The sequence below is a fragment of the Moschus berezovskii genome, chromosome 27, assembly GCF_049115385.1.
Source record: "Moschus berezovskii isolate FMDL1 chromosome 27, NW_MosBer_1.0, whole genome shotgun sequence".
NCBI classification, from domain to species: Eukaryota; Metazoa; Chordata; class Mammalia; order Artiodactyla; family Moschidae; genus Moschus; species Moschus berezovskii.
In genome coordinates, this window is record NC_142486.1 from 21,923,852 (window position 1) to 21,943,956 (window position 20,105).

Genomic DNA, 20,105 nt, shown 5'->3' on the forward strand with positions numbered 1-20,105 from the left:
TATAAATCTATTTTGGAGCCAATTAAATAACATTCTAAACCACTTTAGCTACACAGAATTACCAAGAGAGCTTGTTACAAAGCAGACTTGCACACCCCCACCGTCTGCAACTTGAAGTCATGAAATCTAGGTTCTACCATAACTCTATGGATGTTTACTATACGTGGCCAAGGATTTTGTTTGTTTTCTTTTGTCCCCAGATTTAAGGTTGGGAAGGGATAGAAAGGCATGCCCAAGGTGCCTCTTACCTGCAATGGTCCCAAGCTCCTGCAAGACAAAGCTGGACCACTCAGCGGGCTCCCCAAACACAACTTCTGCCTTCCTCTTAAACTCTGCCAAGACCTGGATACTGCACAGCAGGGTCCCGATTCTGGCCACCACCACCCTGGTTACAAGGGAGGGATATAGTGTGAGCCTAGGAGACGCTCCAGCCAAAATAGATATGCAAAAGGTAGGTAGGCTCAGCACCAAGAAAGGATCCAGCTAATCTCACTCCCTATTTTATCCCAGAAAGGTTGCAAAGCATCAGGAAGCAGAGAACACCTTGATGAATAAATAATGAATGAATGAACCACAAATCAATCATTTGCCGCTCTGTGGACTAGTATTTTGGTTACCTGAATTCCAAGATCTTTATAAGTGAGATTTCGGTGACATTCATGGCACACAGGGTTGCACCAAGTCCCACCAAGTGGAAGCTCTTCAGATCCTGGACATTATAGCCTGAATCCTCCAGAAACCCTTGCAGAATGGATTTAGCCTATAAAAATGTAGAAGGACAAGAAATGAACCATCCAGGATGATCAAGACCCCAAGATCCAAGGGGATAATGGAGCCAGCCTCCTGACTGATTGCTCATGCTTCTCCTCTGGACATAGTACCCATTCCAAACCATCCTAGCCACTCATCCAGTTTAACCTCCTGGTTGTGTTGTTCTACTGAGTATGTCCCCTGATCTACGGAGGCATCTTTAGACCATGAAGTTCTTGAATCCTTCAGCATTAAAGACACTGGCACCTTGGGTCTATGTCTGCTGGCTTATTCCCCTCATCATTCATGACTTTCAGATAGTTTGATCATTTAAGTTCTTCTGCATTAGGATCTGAACTTTTCCAGCGTCTGCTTTCACAATTTTCTGATAAAACGTTGTAATTTTCTGCCTTTACACCTTTACTCAAGTCAGTGTCTCAATCTGAAATGCCCTTCCTACATTCCCAACTGTTAAAATCCATCCTTTTATTTGGGGGTTCAAGTCAGATGTTAGCTTCGTGAAATCTACCCTGAAATAGGTTTGCCTCTCACTCTTCAATTCCAGAGGGTAGTACATTAAATGCTCTGGCATTTAAAACCACACAGGAATCTTTCCAATTAGCTTTGATTTTAGGGGCTGATGTGTAGTGTTCAGTTCAGTTCAGTTCAGTCGCTCAGTCGTGTCCGACTCTCCGCGACCCCATGAATCACAGCACACCAGGCCTCCCTGTCCATCACCAACTCCCGGAGTTCACTCAAACTCATGTCCACAGAGTCGGTGATGCCATCCAGCCATCTCATTCTCTGTTGTCCCCTTCTCCTCCCACCCCCAACCTTTCCCAGCATCAGAGTCTTTTCCAGTGAGTCAACTCGTCGCATGAGGTGGCCAAAGTATTGCAGTTTCAGCTTTAGCATCAGTCCCTCCAATGAACACCCAGGATTGATCTCCTCTAGAATGGACTGGTTGGATCTCCTTGCAGTGCAAGGGACTCTCAAGAGTCTTCTCCAACACCACAGTTCAAAAGCATCGATTCTTCGGCGATCAGCTTTCTTTAGCATAGTGGCTGTTCATTGTTCATGACTTTCCCTGGTGAGCCAGCCTTCCCACACTCTTACTTCATGTGGTCCAATTGAAGCTAACTGCATTCTGAGTTCCAGAGGTGAGGCTGTGGTCCAGTCCTGGCCAGTCACAATGTCTCTTAGCCTGACTGTAGTGATTGGTTCTAGATTGGGCAGGTGATCCAGTCAAAACCAACCAGGACTTTGGCTGGAGCAATTAGAAGAGCTGAGCTTTCTTTACTCTGGACTGGACCTTGGAAGACAAATACCTGAATCTGCTAGAACTCACCACATGGAAAGAAACTGCTTCTAAACACAGCCAACACAGAAGAAAGCAGAGTCAAAAATGGTGAGAGACAAAGTCCTGACAACAGTGTTGAAGCCCCTGGATCCAGCCATACTTTAATTCCACTCTTGACATCCTCTGTGATAGGAGTCAATAAACTCCATTCTTTTTAAAAAATGTTTATTGGAGTAGAGCTGATTCACAACAGTGTGTCACTTTCAGGTGAACAGCAAAGTGAATCAGTTACTTACACACACACACACACACACACACACACACATATACACACGCACACATATACACACGCATATACATATCTCCACTCTTTTTAGATTCTTTTCCCATATAGGTCTTTACAGAGCACTGATTAGAGTTCCCTGTGCTACATAGTAAGTCCTTAGTGAAAAGTGAGTGTTAGTCGCTCTGTCATGTAAGATTTTTTGCAACCCCATGGACTATATAGCCCAACAGGCTCCTCTGTCCATAGGAATCTCCAAGCAAGAATACTGGAATGGGCCATTCTCTTCTTCAGAGGATCTCCCTGACCCAAGGATCGAACACAGGTCTCCTGCATTGCAGACAGATTCTCTACCATCTGAGCCATGAGGGAAGCCCTATAGTAAGTCCTTTCAGTTATCAATTTTATATATGGTAGTGTGTATACGCCAACCCCAGTTTCCCAATTTATCCCTCCTCCTCTTTCCGCCTGGTAACCATAGTTTGTTTTCTACATCTGTGACTCTGTTTCTGTTTTGTAAATGTGCTTTCATTGCACCATTTTTTTAGATTCCACATATAAGCATTACCATGTGATATTTTTCCTTCTCTGTCTGACTTATTTCACTCAGTATAACAATCTCGAGGTCCATCCATGGTGCTGCAAATGGCATTACTTCACTCTTTCTCTGGCTGAGTAGTATTCCATTATATATGTACCACATCTTCTTTATCCATTCCTCTGTCGACAGACATTTAGGTTGCTTCCTTGTCTTGGCTATTGTAAAAAGTGCTGCAATGAACACTGGGGTGCATGGATCTTTTTGAATTATGGTTTTCTCTGGACATATGCCCAAGAGTGGGATTGCTGGATCATACGGAAATTCATATTTCGTTTTTTCAGGAAGCTCTATACTGTCCTCTGCTGCTGCTGCTGCTGCCGCTAAGTCACTTCAGTCGTGTCCAACTCTGTGTGACCCCATAGACGGCAGCCCACCAGGCTCCCCCATCCCTGGGATTCTCCAGGCAAGCACACTGGAGTGGGTTGCCATTTCCTTCTCCAGTGTGTGAAAGTGAAAAGTGAAAGTAAAGTCGCTCAGTCATGTCTGACTCGTAGCGACCCCATGGACTGCAGCCTACCAGGCTCCTCTGTCCATGGAATTTTCTAGGCAAGAGTACTGGAGTGGCTTGCCATTGCCTTCTCCGATACTGTCCTCTATAATGCACCAATTTACATTTCCACCAACAGGGTATGAGAGTACCCTTTTCTCCACACCCTCTCCAGCATTTGACCAATGTCAGGTGATACCTCACTGTAGCTTTGATTTGCATTTCTCTAATAATTAGTGATGTTGACCATCCTTTCATGTGCTTTTTGGCCTTGTGTATGTCTTCTTTGAAGAACTATTTAGATCTTCCATTCATTTTTTATTGGGTTAGCAAACTACATTCTTGCTCAAGTCTCTTTGAGTTGGCTTTTCTGTCACTTGTAACTGGATGAATCCTGATTAATTTCATCTGCCTTTGTTGGACTTGCGGAAGGACCCAAGTCAATCCTCTAAAGATAAGCTGCATAATAGTGTGGATTGTTGGAGAAGGCAATGGCACCCCACTCCAGTACTCTTGCCTGGAAAATCCCATGGATGGAGGAGCCTGGTAGGCTGCAGTCCGTGGGGTCGCTAAGGGTCGGACACGACTGAGCGACTTCACTTTCACTTTTCACTTTCACACACTGGAGAAGGAAATGGCAACCCACTCCAGTGTTCCTGCCTGGAGAATCCCAGGGACGGGGGAGCCTAGTTGGCTGCCATCTATGGGGTCGCACAGAGTCGGACACGACTGAAGTGACTTAGCAGCAGCAGTGTGGATTGTCAGGGATCATGGAGACAGATTATAAAGATTACTAAAGGACCAGAGCTCACAAGGCAAAGGTAGGGAGGGGACATCCAAGGATGAACATCTCCTGAGTGGAAGAGTCACAGTGAATCTTCCCATCTCCCTTTAATGTCAGTCCATCCCATCACACAATATGGATCACTCTAATGTTAAGAGAAAGTGTTGGCAAACACTGAAACGTTGCAATGGGATTCCACTTTTTAACACAGCTGTTGCCTTTCTATCCCTCAGGTCTATTTAAATGCTACCTGCTCAGAGAAGACTTCCTGGATTCTCCCATCCCAAGTAGCTTCCCTCTCCACTATTTCCATGAGAACCTTGTCCGTCTTCTGCTTATCCCTTATCAAAATTTGTTAAATGTTTCCTCTTGATTGCTCAACTTTTTGTCTGTATCACCAAGAAGAATCTCCAAAGATGAAGACCCTATCCAGCTAGTTCACTACCATATTCCCAGTACCTGGCACAATGCCTAGTCCACAGTAGGGTACATTCTGAATAATAAGTACTTTTTGAATGAATGAATGGATGAACATCTGAGTGAGTGATTTACAGAAGCCACAGGCAATATATAGTCCTTTGAAATGACATCGAATTCAGTTCAGTTCAGTCGCTCAGTCATGTCCGACTCTCCGCGACCCCATGAATCACAGCACGCCAGGCCTCCCTGTCCATCACCGACTCCCGGAGTTCACTCAAACTCATGTCCACAGAGTCAGTGATGCCATCCAGCCATCTCATTCTCTGTCGTCCCCTTCTCCTCCTGCCCCCAACCTTTCCCAGCATCAGAGTCTTTTCCAGTGAGTCAACTCTTCGCATGAGGTGGTCAAAGTATTGCAGTTTCAGCTTTAGCATCAGTCCTTCCAATGAACACTCAGGATTGATCTCCTTTAGAATGGACTGGTTGGATCTCCTTGCAGTCCAAGGGACTCTCAAGAGTCTTCTCAAGTACCACAGTTCAAAAGCATCAATTCTTCGGCGATCAGCTTTCTTCACAATCCAACTCTCACATCCATACATGACCACGGGAAAAACCATAGCCTTGACTAGATGGACCTTGGTTGGCAAAGTAATGTCTCTGCTTTTTAATATACTATCTAGGTTGGTCATAACTTTCCTTCCAAGGAGTAAGCGTCTTTTAATTTCCTGGCTGCAATCAGCATCTGCAGTGATTTACTGCTTCTCTAATCCAATCACATGATGGATTGGCTTCGGAGAGATTTCCTACATTTCTGCAAATCAGATTGGTCAATGTCTTCATGAAGTTCCCCTCAATGATTACAAAGCTCACAGGTGCTATAAGGGAATTTCAGTTAATACCGTGCTTTGATTTAAATGTCCTTGACTGAGTGGAAATGTGCATCCCAAATAACAACAGGTAATATTTATTGAACACTTACTGTATGCCAACACTCTTTTGACCATTTACACATACTATCTTTTCTAATCCCCACAACCCTAGGAAGTAAATATTAATATTATCTCTATCTCACAGATGTGGAAACTGAAGCACAGAGAGGTTAAAGTAACTATGCCAAGGTTATGCCAAGATGCCAAGGCAATGCCAAGTATGTCAACATGACTTGAATGACTGGTTCTGGAATTGCAACCCAGGCAGTCTGACTCCAGAGCCTCTACTCTTAGCCAGTGAAGATGTTTGGGGATGAAGGAGAGGTAGAGATTCAAGTTAGCTTTTGAACTTTTCCTATTAAGTCTTCATAATCAGGTTTCACTTGTTGACTCATAGCAATCTGTGCTCCCCAACTATCAGGCATGCCCATTTTAAAATGAAAGTGCAAAAATACAATTCAAATAAAATTACTTTGAAGATGTGATATTAAATTGTTTTGCCCCTGGAACCTGGAAAATGCAAGCTCAGCCTGCAAGGTGATAAGCCAAAATATATTTCCTTGAATGACTGGGCCAGTGTATCTGTAATGATTCCAAGACAATTAATACCAACACTTTTAGGCAATATTAACCGCTGAAAGTGAATAGCTGTAAGATTTCAATCTCTCTGTTCATCCCTCTGGCTTCTATAATAGTTTTTTTCCTTTATATTGGTTTTTAAGCTGAACTATCTGTTAATGCAGTTCCGCCAGGTCTGACTATTAATCTAGAAACATGCATTTAAGGGTTTGATTGGGAGCTAAAGTTGAGGAACTGACTGCAAATGATATATGCAAATGTTAGGTTTTCATATCCCCTTCAAACATATTGATAAATCTCACTGCCATCCATGGGAATTGAAAATTGGTACAAAGGGAAAGAGATACTGTAGTTTCTAAGTTGGAGATATTTTCCTGTTTTCTCCCAGACTGCAAATAGAATGATTTTAATATTGGAAGTGTGATGTGGCACTTCTTAAGCCAGTCAAAACCAGTTTTAGAGTCACAGAACCCCAGGATTATAGAATGTCAGAGTGGAAGGAACTGCAGACTGGTGGGGCAGGGGGAGGTCCAACCCTCTCATCTTGCAAATAAGGCAAGTGTTAAACTTCCAGAAAGAGGGAGTGTGATGATGACAATATACTGATGACAACAATGAAAACAACTAATTTTTTTGACTACTAGGTGCCAGGCATTGTTCACAATGAAATTGAAAGTGAAAGGCACTCAGCCGTGTCCAACTGTTTGCGACCCCATGGACTGTAATCTACGAGGCTCCTCTGTCCATGGAATTCTCCAGGCCAGAATACTGGCCCGGGTAGCTGTTCCCTTCTCCAGCGGATCTTCCCAACCCAAGGATCAAACCCAGGTCTCCCGCACTGCAGGCAGATTCTTAATGTCTGAACCAGCAGGCAAGCCCACTGTTCACATATTTAACATGTATTAACTTACTTCACCTTTAGGGCCAGGACCTCCATGTTGCCCAACTCCAGCGGGGCACAATTCACCCCGTGTTCTATTTGAATGTTGCCACTCAGAGTCATGTGAGACAGCAATCCTGATTGCAAGAAGCTCATGAGAGAAGGGGACATGCCTTGGTTTTGCCTGCCTAGTATCCACGCTCCCCTGGATAACTCCATGCCTTTCCCTTTGTGAACCACCTGTATTCATTGCCTTTTGCTGCTGTAACAGATTACCACAAACTCCGTGGCCTGAAATGACACGGATATATTCTATTATAGTTCTGGGGATCTTAAGTCCTAAAATGGGTCATCAGGATGTGTTCCTTTTGAGACTCTAGACAGCATTCATTTCCTTGTCTGTTTTAGCTTCTGGAGGCTGCCTGAAGTCCTCGACCCAGAGCCCAGTCTTCGATCTTCAAACCGAGCAGCACTGCACCTTCAAATCTCTCAGTGTGTCCCCCTGCCTCCACTGTCACATTGCCCTCTGTATCTGGGGCCCTCCTGCACGCACCTCCATCACTAAGGATCCTTGTGATTACATTGGGCCCAACAGAATTAATCTTCCACTGCAAGATTCTTCAGAGAAGGCAATGGCAAGCCACTCCAGTACTCTTGCCTAGAAAATCCCATGGATGGAGGAGCCTGGTAGCCTGCAGTCCGTGGGGTCGCTAAGGGTCGGACACGACTGAGCGACTTCACTTTCACTTTTCACTTTCACACATTGGAGAAGGAAATGGCAACCCACTCCAGTGTGCTTGCCTGGAGAATCCCAGGGTCGGGGGAGCCTGGTGGGCTTCCGTCTGTGGGGTCACACAGAGTCGGACATGACTGAAGTGACTTAGCAGCAGCAGCAAGATTCTTAACCTAATCACATCAGCAAAGTTCCTTTTGCCACATAAGGGAACCTATTCATGGGTTTCAGCGATGAGAAAGTGGACATCTTTGGGGGTCATTACATAGACTATCACACACACATTCCCTATTCTCAGTTCACATGGTCTTGATGAGATGGATTCTACTCTCTGATGTGTGTCAGGCCAACCCACATATTCTTCTTCTGACCAGATTGTTTAGGACTGGGCAATTACATGATTGGAGTCAATACTGGGGCTGTTTCAAAAATTAATGAGAAAGAAGGGCTTTTTTCTGGGGTTGCTAATTACATGATATGTAAGCTTGCTGCTGAAAATGACAGCTGTGGGAAAGGCCGCCTAAGAACAAAGTTAACACAGAGCGGCTAAGACACCCCTTTCCAGCAATACAGTGTATTAACTTCCTACCCAACAGAAACATATTCTGGGCAGAAATTCTTCTTTCGCCCATGAAGGATTCACTGACACAGGAATCGCCCTCTCACCATAAACTGAAAAAAGTAAATGAAATTACTCTGTTTAGACACTGGACAACAGGAAGCACAAGTCTACAATACTGAAAGAAGAAAAACAAATCAGGTGAACCCCACAATTGCCCTTACTGTCTGCCCGGAGGCAGTTTCCAGGCTATGGAGCAGGAAAGGGAACCCAAAAAAACCCAGTGGTCACGCTGAGTTGAGGACACAGAGATTCAAGTCCAGAGAGGCCAGAGATCCTATAATTTGTCAATGGACACCCAGGACTTATCTCCTTTAGGATGGACTGATTGGATCTCCTTGCAGTCCAAGGGACTCTCAACAATCTCCTCCAACACCACAGTTCAAAAGAATCAATTCTTCGGTGCTCAGCTTTCTTCACAGTCCAACTCTCACATCCATACATGACTACTGGAAAAACCATAACCTTGACTAGATGGACCTTTGTTGGCAAAGTAATGTCTCTGCTTTTAAATATGCTGTCTAGGTTGGTCATAACTTTCCTTCCAAGGAGTAAGCGTCTTTTAATTTCATGAATGCAATCACCATCTGCAGTGATTTTGGAGCCCAAAAAAATTAAGTCTGACACTGTTTCCACTATTTCCCCATCTATTTCCCATAAAGTGATGGGACCAGATGCCATGATCTTAGTTTTCTGAATGTTGAGCTTTAAGCCAACTTTTTCACTGTCCTCTTTCACTTTCATCAAGGTGCTTTTTAGTTCCTCTTCACTTTCTGCCATAAGGGTGGTGTCGTCTGCATATCTGAGGTTGATATTTCTCCCAGCAATCTTGATGCCAGCTTGTGTTTCTGTGAAGTCAAGTGGGCCTTAGAAAGCATTACTACAAACAAAGCTAGTGGAGGTAATGGAATTCCAGTTGAGCTATTTCAAATCCTGAAAGATGATGCTGTGAAAGTGCTGCACTCACTATGCCAGCAAATTTGGAAAACTCAGCAGTGGCCACAGGACTGGAAAAGGTCAGTTTTCATCCCAATGCCAAAGAATGCTCATCAGTTCAGTTTAGTCGCTCAGTCGTGTCCGACTCTCCGCGACCCCATGAATCACAGCACGCCAGGCCTCCCTGTCCATCACCGACTCCCGGAGTTCACTCAAACTCATGTCCACAGAGTTGGTGATGCCATCCAGCCATCTCATTCTCTGTCGTCCCCTTCTCCTCCTGCTCCCAACCTTTCCTAGCATCAGAGTCTTTTCCAGTGAGTCAACTCGTCGCATGAGGTGGCCAAAGTATTGCAGTTTCAGCTTTAGCATCGGTCCCTCCAATGAACACCCAGGATTGATCTCCTTTAGAATGGACTGGTCGGATCTCCTTGCAGTACAAGGGACTCTCAAGAGTCTTCTCCAACACCACAGTTCAAAAGCATCATACTACCGCACAAATGCACTCATCTCACAGGCTAGTAAAGTAATGTTCAAATTTCTCCAAGCCAGATGTTCAAGCTGGTTTTAGAAAAGGCAGAGGAACCAGAGATCAAATTGCCAACATTCACTGGATCATGGAAAAAGCAAGAGAGTTCCAGAAAAACATCTATTTCTGCTTCATTGACTATGCCAAAGCCTTTGACTGTGTGGATCACAATAAACTGGAAAATTCTGAAAGAGATGAGAATACCAGACCGTCTGACCTGTCTCTTGAGAAACCTGTACGTAGGTCAGGAAGCAACAGTTAGAACTGGACATGGAACAACAGACTGGTTCCAAATAGGAAAAGGGGTACGTCAAGGCTGTATATTATCACCCTGCTTATTTAACTTATATGCAGAGTACATCACGAGAAATGCTAGGCTGAAAGCTTACTCTAGATTCACCCTTATAATGCACGAAGGGAAGCCTCAAAATCATCAAACGGATCTAAAAGTAACTGAAGTGTGTGCCAGAACAAAGCCTAGTACTCTTCAAAGGAGAACAACTAAACTGAGTGCTCATGATGCTCATTAGCCCATTAAAATTTTTAGCCTTACAAACAGGAAAATATGACCATAATTAGGGGCAGTATTAGCTAACAGAAAGACAGTGATGAACTTCCCTGGTTGTCCAACGGTTAAGAGTCTACCTGCCAATGCAGGGGACACAGGTTTGATCTCTGGTTTGGCAAGATCCCCATGTGCCTAGAAGCAACTAAGCCCATGCACCACAACTACTTAAGTCCAAGAGCTTAGAGCCCATGTTCCGCAACAAGAGAAGCCACGGGAAAGGGTAGCCCCCACTCACCGCAGCTAGAGAAAGCCCATGAGCAGCAGTGAAGATCCGGTGCAGCCAAAAATAAATAGAAATGACAATGATGATGAAATTAGCAGCAAAGACTTTTATTTTTTTACAGTTATATTTTAAGTCTTTATTGAATCTATTACAATATTGTTTCTGTGTCATGTTTTATTTTGCTTTTTGCTGTTAGGCACACAGGATCTTAGCTCCCCGGCCAGGGACTGAACCCACATTTCTGCACTGAAAGTGGAGACTTAACTACTGGACCACCAGGGAAGTCCCGAGCAACAAAGACTTTTAAAGCTGCTATAATGACTACTGTAAGTACATGAGTTTGAGTGTACTCCGGGAGTTGGTGATGGACAGGGAGGCCTGGCATGCTGTGATTCACGGGGTCGCGGAGAGTCGGACACGACTGAGCGACTGAACTGAACTGAACTGAACTGAAGTATGCTCTAGGATGTAAAGGAAAATATACACACTATTAAGACAGAAATAGAATATTTAAGAGATCCAACATGTCTACTTACCTGCCCTGGGGTCCACTCTGTCTGCTGGCTGAGGGAAGCCACAGTATCGATGGAGCTGAGATCCAGCTGCTCCAGCTCACTCTCATTAAGAGCCAGAGCAATGCGCCCCAGGGAAACAATATGGTACTCTCTCCAGTAAGAAGGCATGTCCCAAACCTTCAGGTGAAAAAAAAAAAAGCCAGATTAGACTGACTTTTACTGACTGTGGTTTCCCTGATAGCTCAGTTGGTAAAGAATCCACCTGCAATGCAGGAGACCCCGGTTCAATTCCTGGGTGGGGAAGATCCCCTGGAGAAGGGAAAGGCTACCCACTCGAGTATTCAGGCCTGGAGAATTCCATGGACTGTATAGTCCAGGGGGTCGCAAAGAGACACGACTGAGCGACTTTCACTTTCACTTTTACTGACTGTATTTGAAACTGACATGGGGTAAATTTCCTTAATATAAAAAGTTCTCTTATAAATAAATAAGAAAATGGTGACAATATTTTTAAAACAGACAAAAAAACATGAATAGAAAATTCACAAAAGAAGAAATAAACACATGAGAAAAGTTGTCTCAGTCATATTAAAGAAATGTATGTTAGCAACAATCAAAGAATAGTCAGTTGGCTGATCGAATTGACAAAGAGTAAAAAGAATTATCACTTATGGCATCGGAGAGATATAGGATAAAGAATGCCCTCATTTATTGATGTTAAGAATGTAAATTGGTACATGCTTTTCAGAGGAAAATCTGGGTACATGCATCAAAAGCTTTTAAAATATTTATACTCTTTGATTCAGAAATTCCGTCTCTGAGAATTTAGCCTAAGTAAATAATGACAAGTGCCCAAAGAAATATGTATAAATATGTACACTGAGGCATTAAAAAAATAAACAGTCTAAAAGTCTACCAGCTAGTTAAATAAATAAAGACCAACCATAAAGTAGGATATTATGAAGCTATTTAAAATGCTGATATAGATTTATATTTCTGATATATAATAATATGCACTGTTCACTGTTAGTGTGGAGAGGAAGCTATTGAATAGTTGGTGAATATGATACTATTTTTTGTAACATATATATGTGAGATACATGAAATACATGTATGAAATATATAAATATATTTTACATGCATACGCAGAAGTCTGGGAAGTTTCGGGTGAACACACCAAAATATTAATAGTGCTTGAAAGTGAAAGTAGCAGTCTCTCAGTCGTATCTGACTCTACAACCCCATGGACAGTAGCCTGCCAGGCCCCTCTGTCCGTGGAATTCTCCAGGCAAGAATACTGGAGTGGGTTGCTATGCTGTTCTCCAGGGGATCTTCCCAACCCAAGGATCGAACCCAGGACTCCCGCACTGCAGGCAGATTCTTTACCATTTGAGCTACCTGGTTATCTCCAGGTAAAAGATTGACTGATTTTCTTCTTTATTATTTTCTGACTTGTCTACAATAAACTTGGATTACTCATATGAAAAACAGACATCATTTTAAGGAATTTAATGTCTTAACCCCAAAACCATAACACATAGTCCCCAAAACTACATAGTCCACAACGATCTTAACAGCTGAAACAAGCCACTCAAGGGAGTTAAAGACGGCAAATTACTTCCAGTACTCTTTTTATTCCTTTCTGCTCTGTTCTCAGGTGACTTTGCAACAGATTCTGAGAGAACCTCCTGCAAGCAGCAGTGGGGTTATCCAAGTGGAGAAAGAAAAGGCATAATTCCTGGAAACCACCTCAGTCAGAGGCACCAGGGTATCCACAAAATTTGATTTACGGAGCATCCTTTAGATGCCAAGACATCTCATCCCATCCTCGACAGAGCCCTGAGAGGGAGGAGCTGGAACTCTCTCAGGCTCGCAGATCACAGCTCTGGCTCAGAGAGGACACAGTGAGATTCCAACAAGATGACCCAAGTGCAAACTCCTCGAGAAGGATCTGTGCACAGCAGGGCTGGGACCCTGGGCCGGGTTTCCCTCTGTGAGTGCTTCCTCCCTGACGCGGGCTTCACCTGTACTGCCTTCTCCTTCAGCTTCCTCAGCTGAGCCAGGCTGAAGCTCCTGACGGCTCCCAGCAGCTCCACGCTCCTGAGGAACGTGTCCTCCTCCAGGCAGAGCAGGTCCTCAGGGGCCCAGCAGGCGTTGGCTTCGGCCAGCTTGATGATGTCATCGGAAGAGGGAGCCACGATGCCATGGCAACCTAAGGAATGGGTGACGTGGAGAAGGAACAGAGGAAAGAGAATTTCAGGAAATGTGAGTCTTTTCTCCTTCCCCACCCCCCATGATCACTGGTTGCAGTAACTTTATTTTTATTTATTTATTTTTGGCTGTGAGGCCTGTGGGATCTTCATTCATTCATTCCCCAACTAGGGATCGAACCGGGGCCCTCTGCAATGAAAGCGCAGAGTCCCAACCACTGGACTGCCAGGGAATTCCCTGAGTCTACTTCTTTATTGAAGTGAGTAATATTCTTCTCCAAGCAGATTTACCCAAGAGAAGCAGTGTAGGGTAGAAGCTAAGCTCAGGCACCCAGGGACCAGTTTGAATTAAGCTTCTGCGGTATCTTGCTAACTCTGTACAAAGTCGCATGTGCACGATAGAAGCTTTGCCATTCTGACTGGGCGGTAGGAGCCGTTCACTGTGGTGAACAGTTCTGGCTGTAGATTCAAATCCGAAGCTATTTAACCCTCTGTTCCTCATACTCCTAGTCTATAAAATGAGGATTAAAATTGTGAATACCTCACAGAATTTTTGTGAGGACTAAACATATCATTACAAATAAAGCCAAGTACACAGTAAGCACTCGATACATGTTAGCCATTTTTATTACTTACACTACCTGTCATAGCCACCCCGTGCATTCGAGTTTGCAACCCAGAGTTAGAGTTAGGGCTTCCAGAATTATGAGGAAGATGTGCTCCTATCTAAGTGTGGAAAGGGAAGATGACCTGCCTGCCATAAAAGTCTTGGTGGAGGCTGTGGCCTTCCCATCCCAGGAGAGAAGAAAAATGGGTCTGTTACATTTTCCTTGGCAACAGGAGAAACCCATCCACGTCAGTCTTTGAATAAGCTTAACCTTACCTAGTCAAACCATTCACTCACCAATACACAAATGACATACTGTCTTAGCTGGCCCAGATGTGCACACCCTAAGAGAAAACCTGGTCCCTTGTCTTAAGAGAAGTCCTGGATTTCCCATCTTAGTAGCTGACAACCCCTGATGCTGAGAGACTCACCAGCACCACCCAGGGCTGGACATTTCCCGAGCCCTGTGTCCACACCCCTCTCACTGCATCTTCGATGGAAATTCATTGGACATCAATCAAGAGGCAAAACTGGACCAGGTCAAAGGTACATGTCTGGTGCTCAAACATCTTTATCACAGCCCACTTGTAGAAGATAAAAGACCCGTCTCTCCCAGATCCCCCTGGCCCCACTTTCCAATGAAAGCAGGATCCAGTAAAAGTACAGAATTGAGGAGAAAAGAATGGTTTTAAAGTACAGCAGGGATTTAGGCTCATCACTGCTATGTTTCCAGGGCTTAGAATAGGGCCTGGCACATAGCAGGTATTCAGCAAATATTTGTTGAATGAATCAACACACACACACACACAAAATTTACCAAAGTGAAACTGAGTAGTAGTTCTGCTAATCCATTAGTTACCATAATCACAGCAGCAATTAATACCCAGAACCGACCAAAGAAAACGTCAACTAAGCACTGGCGGTAAGGGCCTCCTCCCCGGGTGAGAAAAGTCTTACTTTCTCATAGCCACAGGCACAGGAGGAGCTTATGACTACTGGATTGTTGGGCCGTGAGGGCCGTAGGGGCTAGTGGTGATCTTCACCTGCTTTGGGTTCAGTTCCAAGAGCTGCCATTTATTAGCTCTGAGACTTTGGCCAGATCTCTGAGTCTCTTGAAACTTCATTTCCTTTGTCAAGAAAGTGGGAGGAACCATACCACCTACCCCACAGGACACAGGTGAGGACCCAAGATGAACATCAAACTGACTGTGACGTTGCCGTGCTTGGTGACCCCATGAAACCCTCACCTTAAGATTTCCTTTACAGGGAGACAAGGCTCCACTCCAGCCACACCGGCCTTCATTTCTCCTTCCTCCCCCAGTCCTGTCCACTCCTCTGTCCGGAGATGCTAACTCTGCATGTCCCCTGGCCCCTCTCCCAACTCCCTTGAGTCTTTCCTGAAATGTCACCTTAGTGAAACCTTCCTTAACCAATCTCCTTTCAGATTACAACCCCACACTCCACACTCTCTGACTCCTGTCCTTGCTTTAATTTCCTTCTTTTTGAAAAAAATTTATTGGAGGATAGTTGCTTTACAATGTTGTGTTAGTTTCTGCTGAACAGCAAAATGAATCCGAGATATATATCTGCTATATGTATTTATCTCCCCTCTTTTTTTGATTTCCTTCCCATTCAGGTCACCACAGAGCAGCAAGCAGAATTCCCTGAGCTACACAGTAGGTTCTTATTAGTTATTTATTTTACACATAGTAGTGTATATATGTCAAGCCCAATCTCCCAGTGCATCCCAGCCCCTCTTTCCCCCTGGAAACAACCTAAAAGTCCATCAGCAGAGGGATGGATAAAGAAGATGTGGCACATATACCCAATGGAATATTAGCCATAAAAAAAGGAATGAAATTGAGCCATTTGCAGAGACACAGATGGACCCAAAGACTGTCATGTAGAGTGAAAAAGAGAAAAACAAATATCATATGTTAACACACACGTGTGGAATCTAGAAAAACGATCCAGAAGAACCTATTTGCAAGCAGGAATAGAGACACAGACATAGAGAACAAACACATTTTCCTTCTTGATACTTATCACACAACACACTCCGTATTTCACTTATGTCTGCAATTTATCATCTGGCGACCCCCACCCCCACCCCGCCGCTGCCACCATTTGAAAATAAGCTCTATGAGGGCAGGGATTTCTATTTTGTTCATATAGTCGGGGCTCAAAAATTATTTGTTGCAGGAAACAAAGTAAGCACGGATTGTCGGCTATCATTATTACAATTATTCTTGGGTCTGGTTTGTCTCCTCCTGCTGGGCACAAGTCTATGCTTAATGGGTGTACAATAACACTTGTTAATATCTAATACTTACGGAGCATTTCCTACGTGCCAGGCACTGTTATGGACATGTTTACAGGTTTATAGGATGTTTAAGGAGCTTCCCTGGTAGCTCAGCTGGTAAAGAATCCACCTGCAATGCGGGAGATCTGGGTTTCATCCCTGGGTTGGGAAGATCCCCTGGAGAAGGGGATGGATACCCACTCCAGTATTCTGGCCTGGAGAAGTCCATGGACCAGTCCACGGGGTCGCAAAGAGTCGGACATGACTGAGCAACTTTAACTTTTCATAGGTTTAAATCCACCAGTCTTCACAATAATCTAGTGAGGTAGGGACTTTCATCATCCTCATTTTACAGAGGCACAGAGAGGTTGAGGAGCTTACCCAAAGTCACACAGCCCACAAGTAGCAGCCCCAGGATTCAAATCCAGTCAGCCTGGTCCTAGCACAGCAATTCACAGACACACAGGCATTTTGGCCCTTAAATCAATTGTTCTGAAATGTTTGTTGCACATGTTCACCCATTAAACCTACTGGCCTAACTGAGGAGAACAAGATATGATTTCAAATCACTTTACAAAAATGTAATTTTTGCCCTGTGGATTTTTGCTACTCATTGTTTTTGCAAACACTGCATCCAGTCCCTGGGACAAGGAGTTCGCTTGATGCCAGGAACTCAGCCAAAACACCGCTGCCAGACACAGACTCAGATACTCCAGAAACACTCACCAGGACTGGGGTCAGAGCTGGGGTTCTCTGCACTACTGTTCCGAACAGATTCAAAGACAGCCTGGAGGAATTCTTTAGGGGGCAAAGTCCCAGCCATCTTGGAAGCCGTTTGTTGAAGGATGTCAGGAAACTATGTGGGGCAGAAAAGATGACCGATGAGGAATGAATAATAATTAAAGCACATTAAACAGAGACTTAAATCAGAGTTTAAAGTGGAACACTGCTGCATTGCCTCCATTGTTTTGTTTTTTCTTTATACAGGCATGTATTGTTTCATTGCACTTCATTGCGTTGCAGTACTGCATTTTTTCATGTTGAAGGTTTGTGGTAACTCTGTGATAAGCAAATCAATCAGCACCATTTTGCCAACAGCATTTGTTCATTTCAAGCCTCTGTGTCCCATTTTGGTAGTTTTCACAATATTTCACACTTTTTCATCATTACTATATTTGTTATGGTGATCTGTGATCTGTGACCCTTGATGTTACTATTATAATTGGGGCACCACAAACCACACCCTTATCAGACAGTGACCTTGATTAATAAATGTAGTGTGTGTTCTGACAGCTCTACCAAGGAGCTGTTCCCATCTCTCTCCCTCTCCTCACACCTCCCTATTCTCTGAGACACAACAATATTGAAATCAGGTCAGTAAGTAACCTGACAATGGCCTTTAAGTGTCAGAGTGAACGGAAGTGTCATAAGTCTCACTTTAAAACCTAGAAATGATTAAGCTTAGTGAGGAAAGCATGTCAAAAGCTGAGTCAGGCTGAAAGCTAGGCCTCTTGCACCAAATAGTTAAGTGAAATCGTGCATGCAAATGAAAAGTTCTTGAAGCAAATAAAAAGTCCTACTTAGTGAACACACAGATGATAAGAAACCACAACAGTCTTATTGCTGATGTGAAAAGTTTTAGTGGTCTGGTGTGTGCGTGAAGTCACTTCAGTCATGTCCAACTCTTTGCAACCCTAAGCTGTCCACCAGACTCCTCTGTCCATGGGGATTCTCCAGGCAAGAATGCTGGAGTGGGTCACCATGCCATCCTTCAGGGAATCCTCCTGACCCAGGGATCAAACCTGCTTCTCTTATGTCTCCTGCAGTGGAAGGTGGGTTCACCACCTGGAAAGCCCTTTAGTGGTCCGGATAGAAGATTAAACCAACCACAACATTCTTTTAAGCCAAAGCCTAATCCAAAGCAAAGTCCAGCCTTTAATTCTATGAAGAACTGAGAGGCTGAGAGCGGTGAGCAAGCTGCAGGGGAAAAGATTGAAGCTAGCAGAAGTTGGTCCATGAGGTTTAAGAAAAGAAGTCTTCTCTATAACATAAAATTTCAAGATGAAGCAGCAAGTGCTGATGTAGAAGCTACATGGTTATCCAGAAGATCTAGATAAGCTAATTAACAAAGATGGCTACACTAAACAGCCTTATATTGGAAAAAGATACCATCTAGGATGCACGTAACTAGAGAAGAGAAGTCAATGCCTGACTTCAAAGCTTGAAAGGACCAGCTGATTTTCTCTTTAGCAGCTAATTCAGCTGGTGACTTTAAGCTGAAGCCAGTTCTCATTTACCATTTCAAAAATCCTAGGGTCCTTAAGCATTACGCTAAATATACTCTCTCTGCGCTCTATAAATGGAACAATAAAGCCTAGATGACAGCAATCTGAGTGCAGTATGGTTTACTAAATGCTTCAAGCTCACTATTGAGACCCACTACCCAGAAAAAGAGATCCCTTTCAAAATCTTACTGTTCATTGACAATGCACTCAAGAGTTCTGATGGAGATTTGCAATGAGATTGATGTTGTTTTCATACTTAACAAAACATCCACTCTGTAGCCCATAGATCAAGGAATACTTTTGGCTTATTATTTAAATGTTTTATTAGTCAATTATTATTTTAAAAGTCTTATTATTTAAAAATAATTTCCTAAGACTATGATAATAACAGATAATATTTCCACAGATAATAACTCCTCTAATGCCATTAAGAACACTTGTGATTCAAGCAAAGTGGTCAAAACATCAATACTAACAGGGATTTGGAAGAAGCTGATTCCAACTCTTGTGGATGACTTTAAAAGCATTCAAGACATCAGTGGAGGAAGTAACTGCAGATGTGGTGAAAACAGCAAGAGAACTAGAAATGGAAGTGAAGCCTAAAGATGTGACTGAATTGCTGTAATCTTATGAAGAAACATTAATGGATAAGGAGTTGCTTCTTATGGATGAGCAAAACACTGGTTTCTTGAGATGGACTCTACTCCCGATGAAGATTGTTGACATGACAACAAAGGATTGAGAATATTACAGAAGCACGACTTAGTTGATAAAGCAGCAGCAGGATTTGAGAGGATTAATTTCAATTTTGAAAGCAGTTCTACTGTGGGTAAAATCCTATCAAACAGCATTGAATGCCACAGAGAAATCGTTGGTGAAAGGAAGAGTCAATTGACGGAGCAAACTTTGTTGCTGTCTTATCTTAGGAAATTAAAACAGTCACCCCAGTCTTCAGCAACCACCACCCTGATCAGGCAGCAGCCATCAACACTGAGACAAAAGCCTCCATCTGCAAAATATTAACAACTCACTGAAGGCTTAGATGATAGCATTTTTAGCAATAAAGTATTTTTTATTTAATGTATTTACATTGTTTTTTAGGCATAATACTATTGCACACTAACAGACTATGGTATGGTGTAAACATAACTTTTGTATGCACTTGGAAAAAAAAATTCATGTGACTCGATTTATTGCAATACTCACTTTATTGTGGTGGTCAGTAACCCAACCCATAATACCTCTGAGGTGTCCTTATAGCAGCTTCTCATACAAATTTAATTCCTAGCCCAACTAACCGAGTCTCTACAAAGAATCATATACAATGATATCCAACCTCAGTGCTAATCCAATACATGTTCAAGTATATATTGCTTTCACCCATCAGATTGTAAGAAATAAAGTGACAATACCTAATGCTAGCCAAGATGTAGGAATTATGCATACTTATTTCTCTGAGACTATTAGATGGTGCATCATTACCACCTGATAATATCTATAAAAATGTATGTATGCCTTTCTCTTTTGGGGTTGTACAGTTTTCAATTTTCATTAAAATATGTATG

General features: G+C 43.3%; 1 protein-coding gene across 1 annotated transcript in view; it reads right to left on the bottom strand.

The window, feature by feature from the left end:
* Window positions 1-20,105, bottom strand: part of OTOA (otoancorin) — a 69,858-nt gene that overhangs the window by 7,533 nt on the left and 42,220 nt on the right. The window contains exons 21-25 of the mRNA XM_088832941.1: window positions 16,982-17,111; window positions 13,161-13,348; window positions 11,158-11,313; window positions 618-760; window positions 249-385 (exon numbers count right to left, since the gene is read on the bottom strand). Coding sequence (XP_088689067.1) covers window positions 249-385; window positions 618-760; window positions 11,158-11,313; window positions 13,161-13,348; window positions 16,982-17,111 — 754 coding nt within the window. The remainder of the gene's footprint in view (window positions 1-248; window positions 386-617; window positions 761-11,157; window positions 11,314-13,160; window positions 13,349-16,981; window positions 17,112-20,105) is intronic.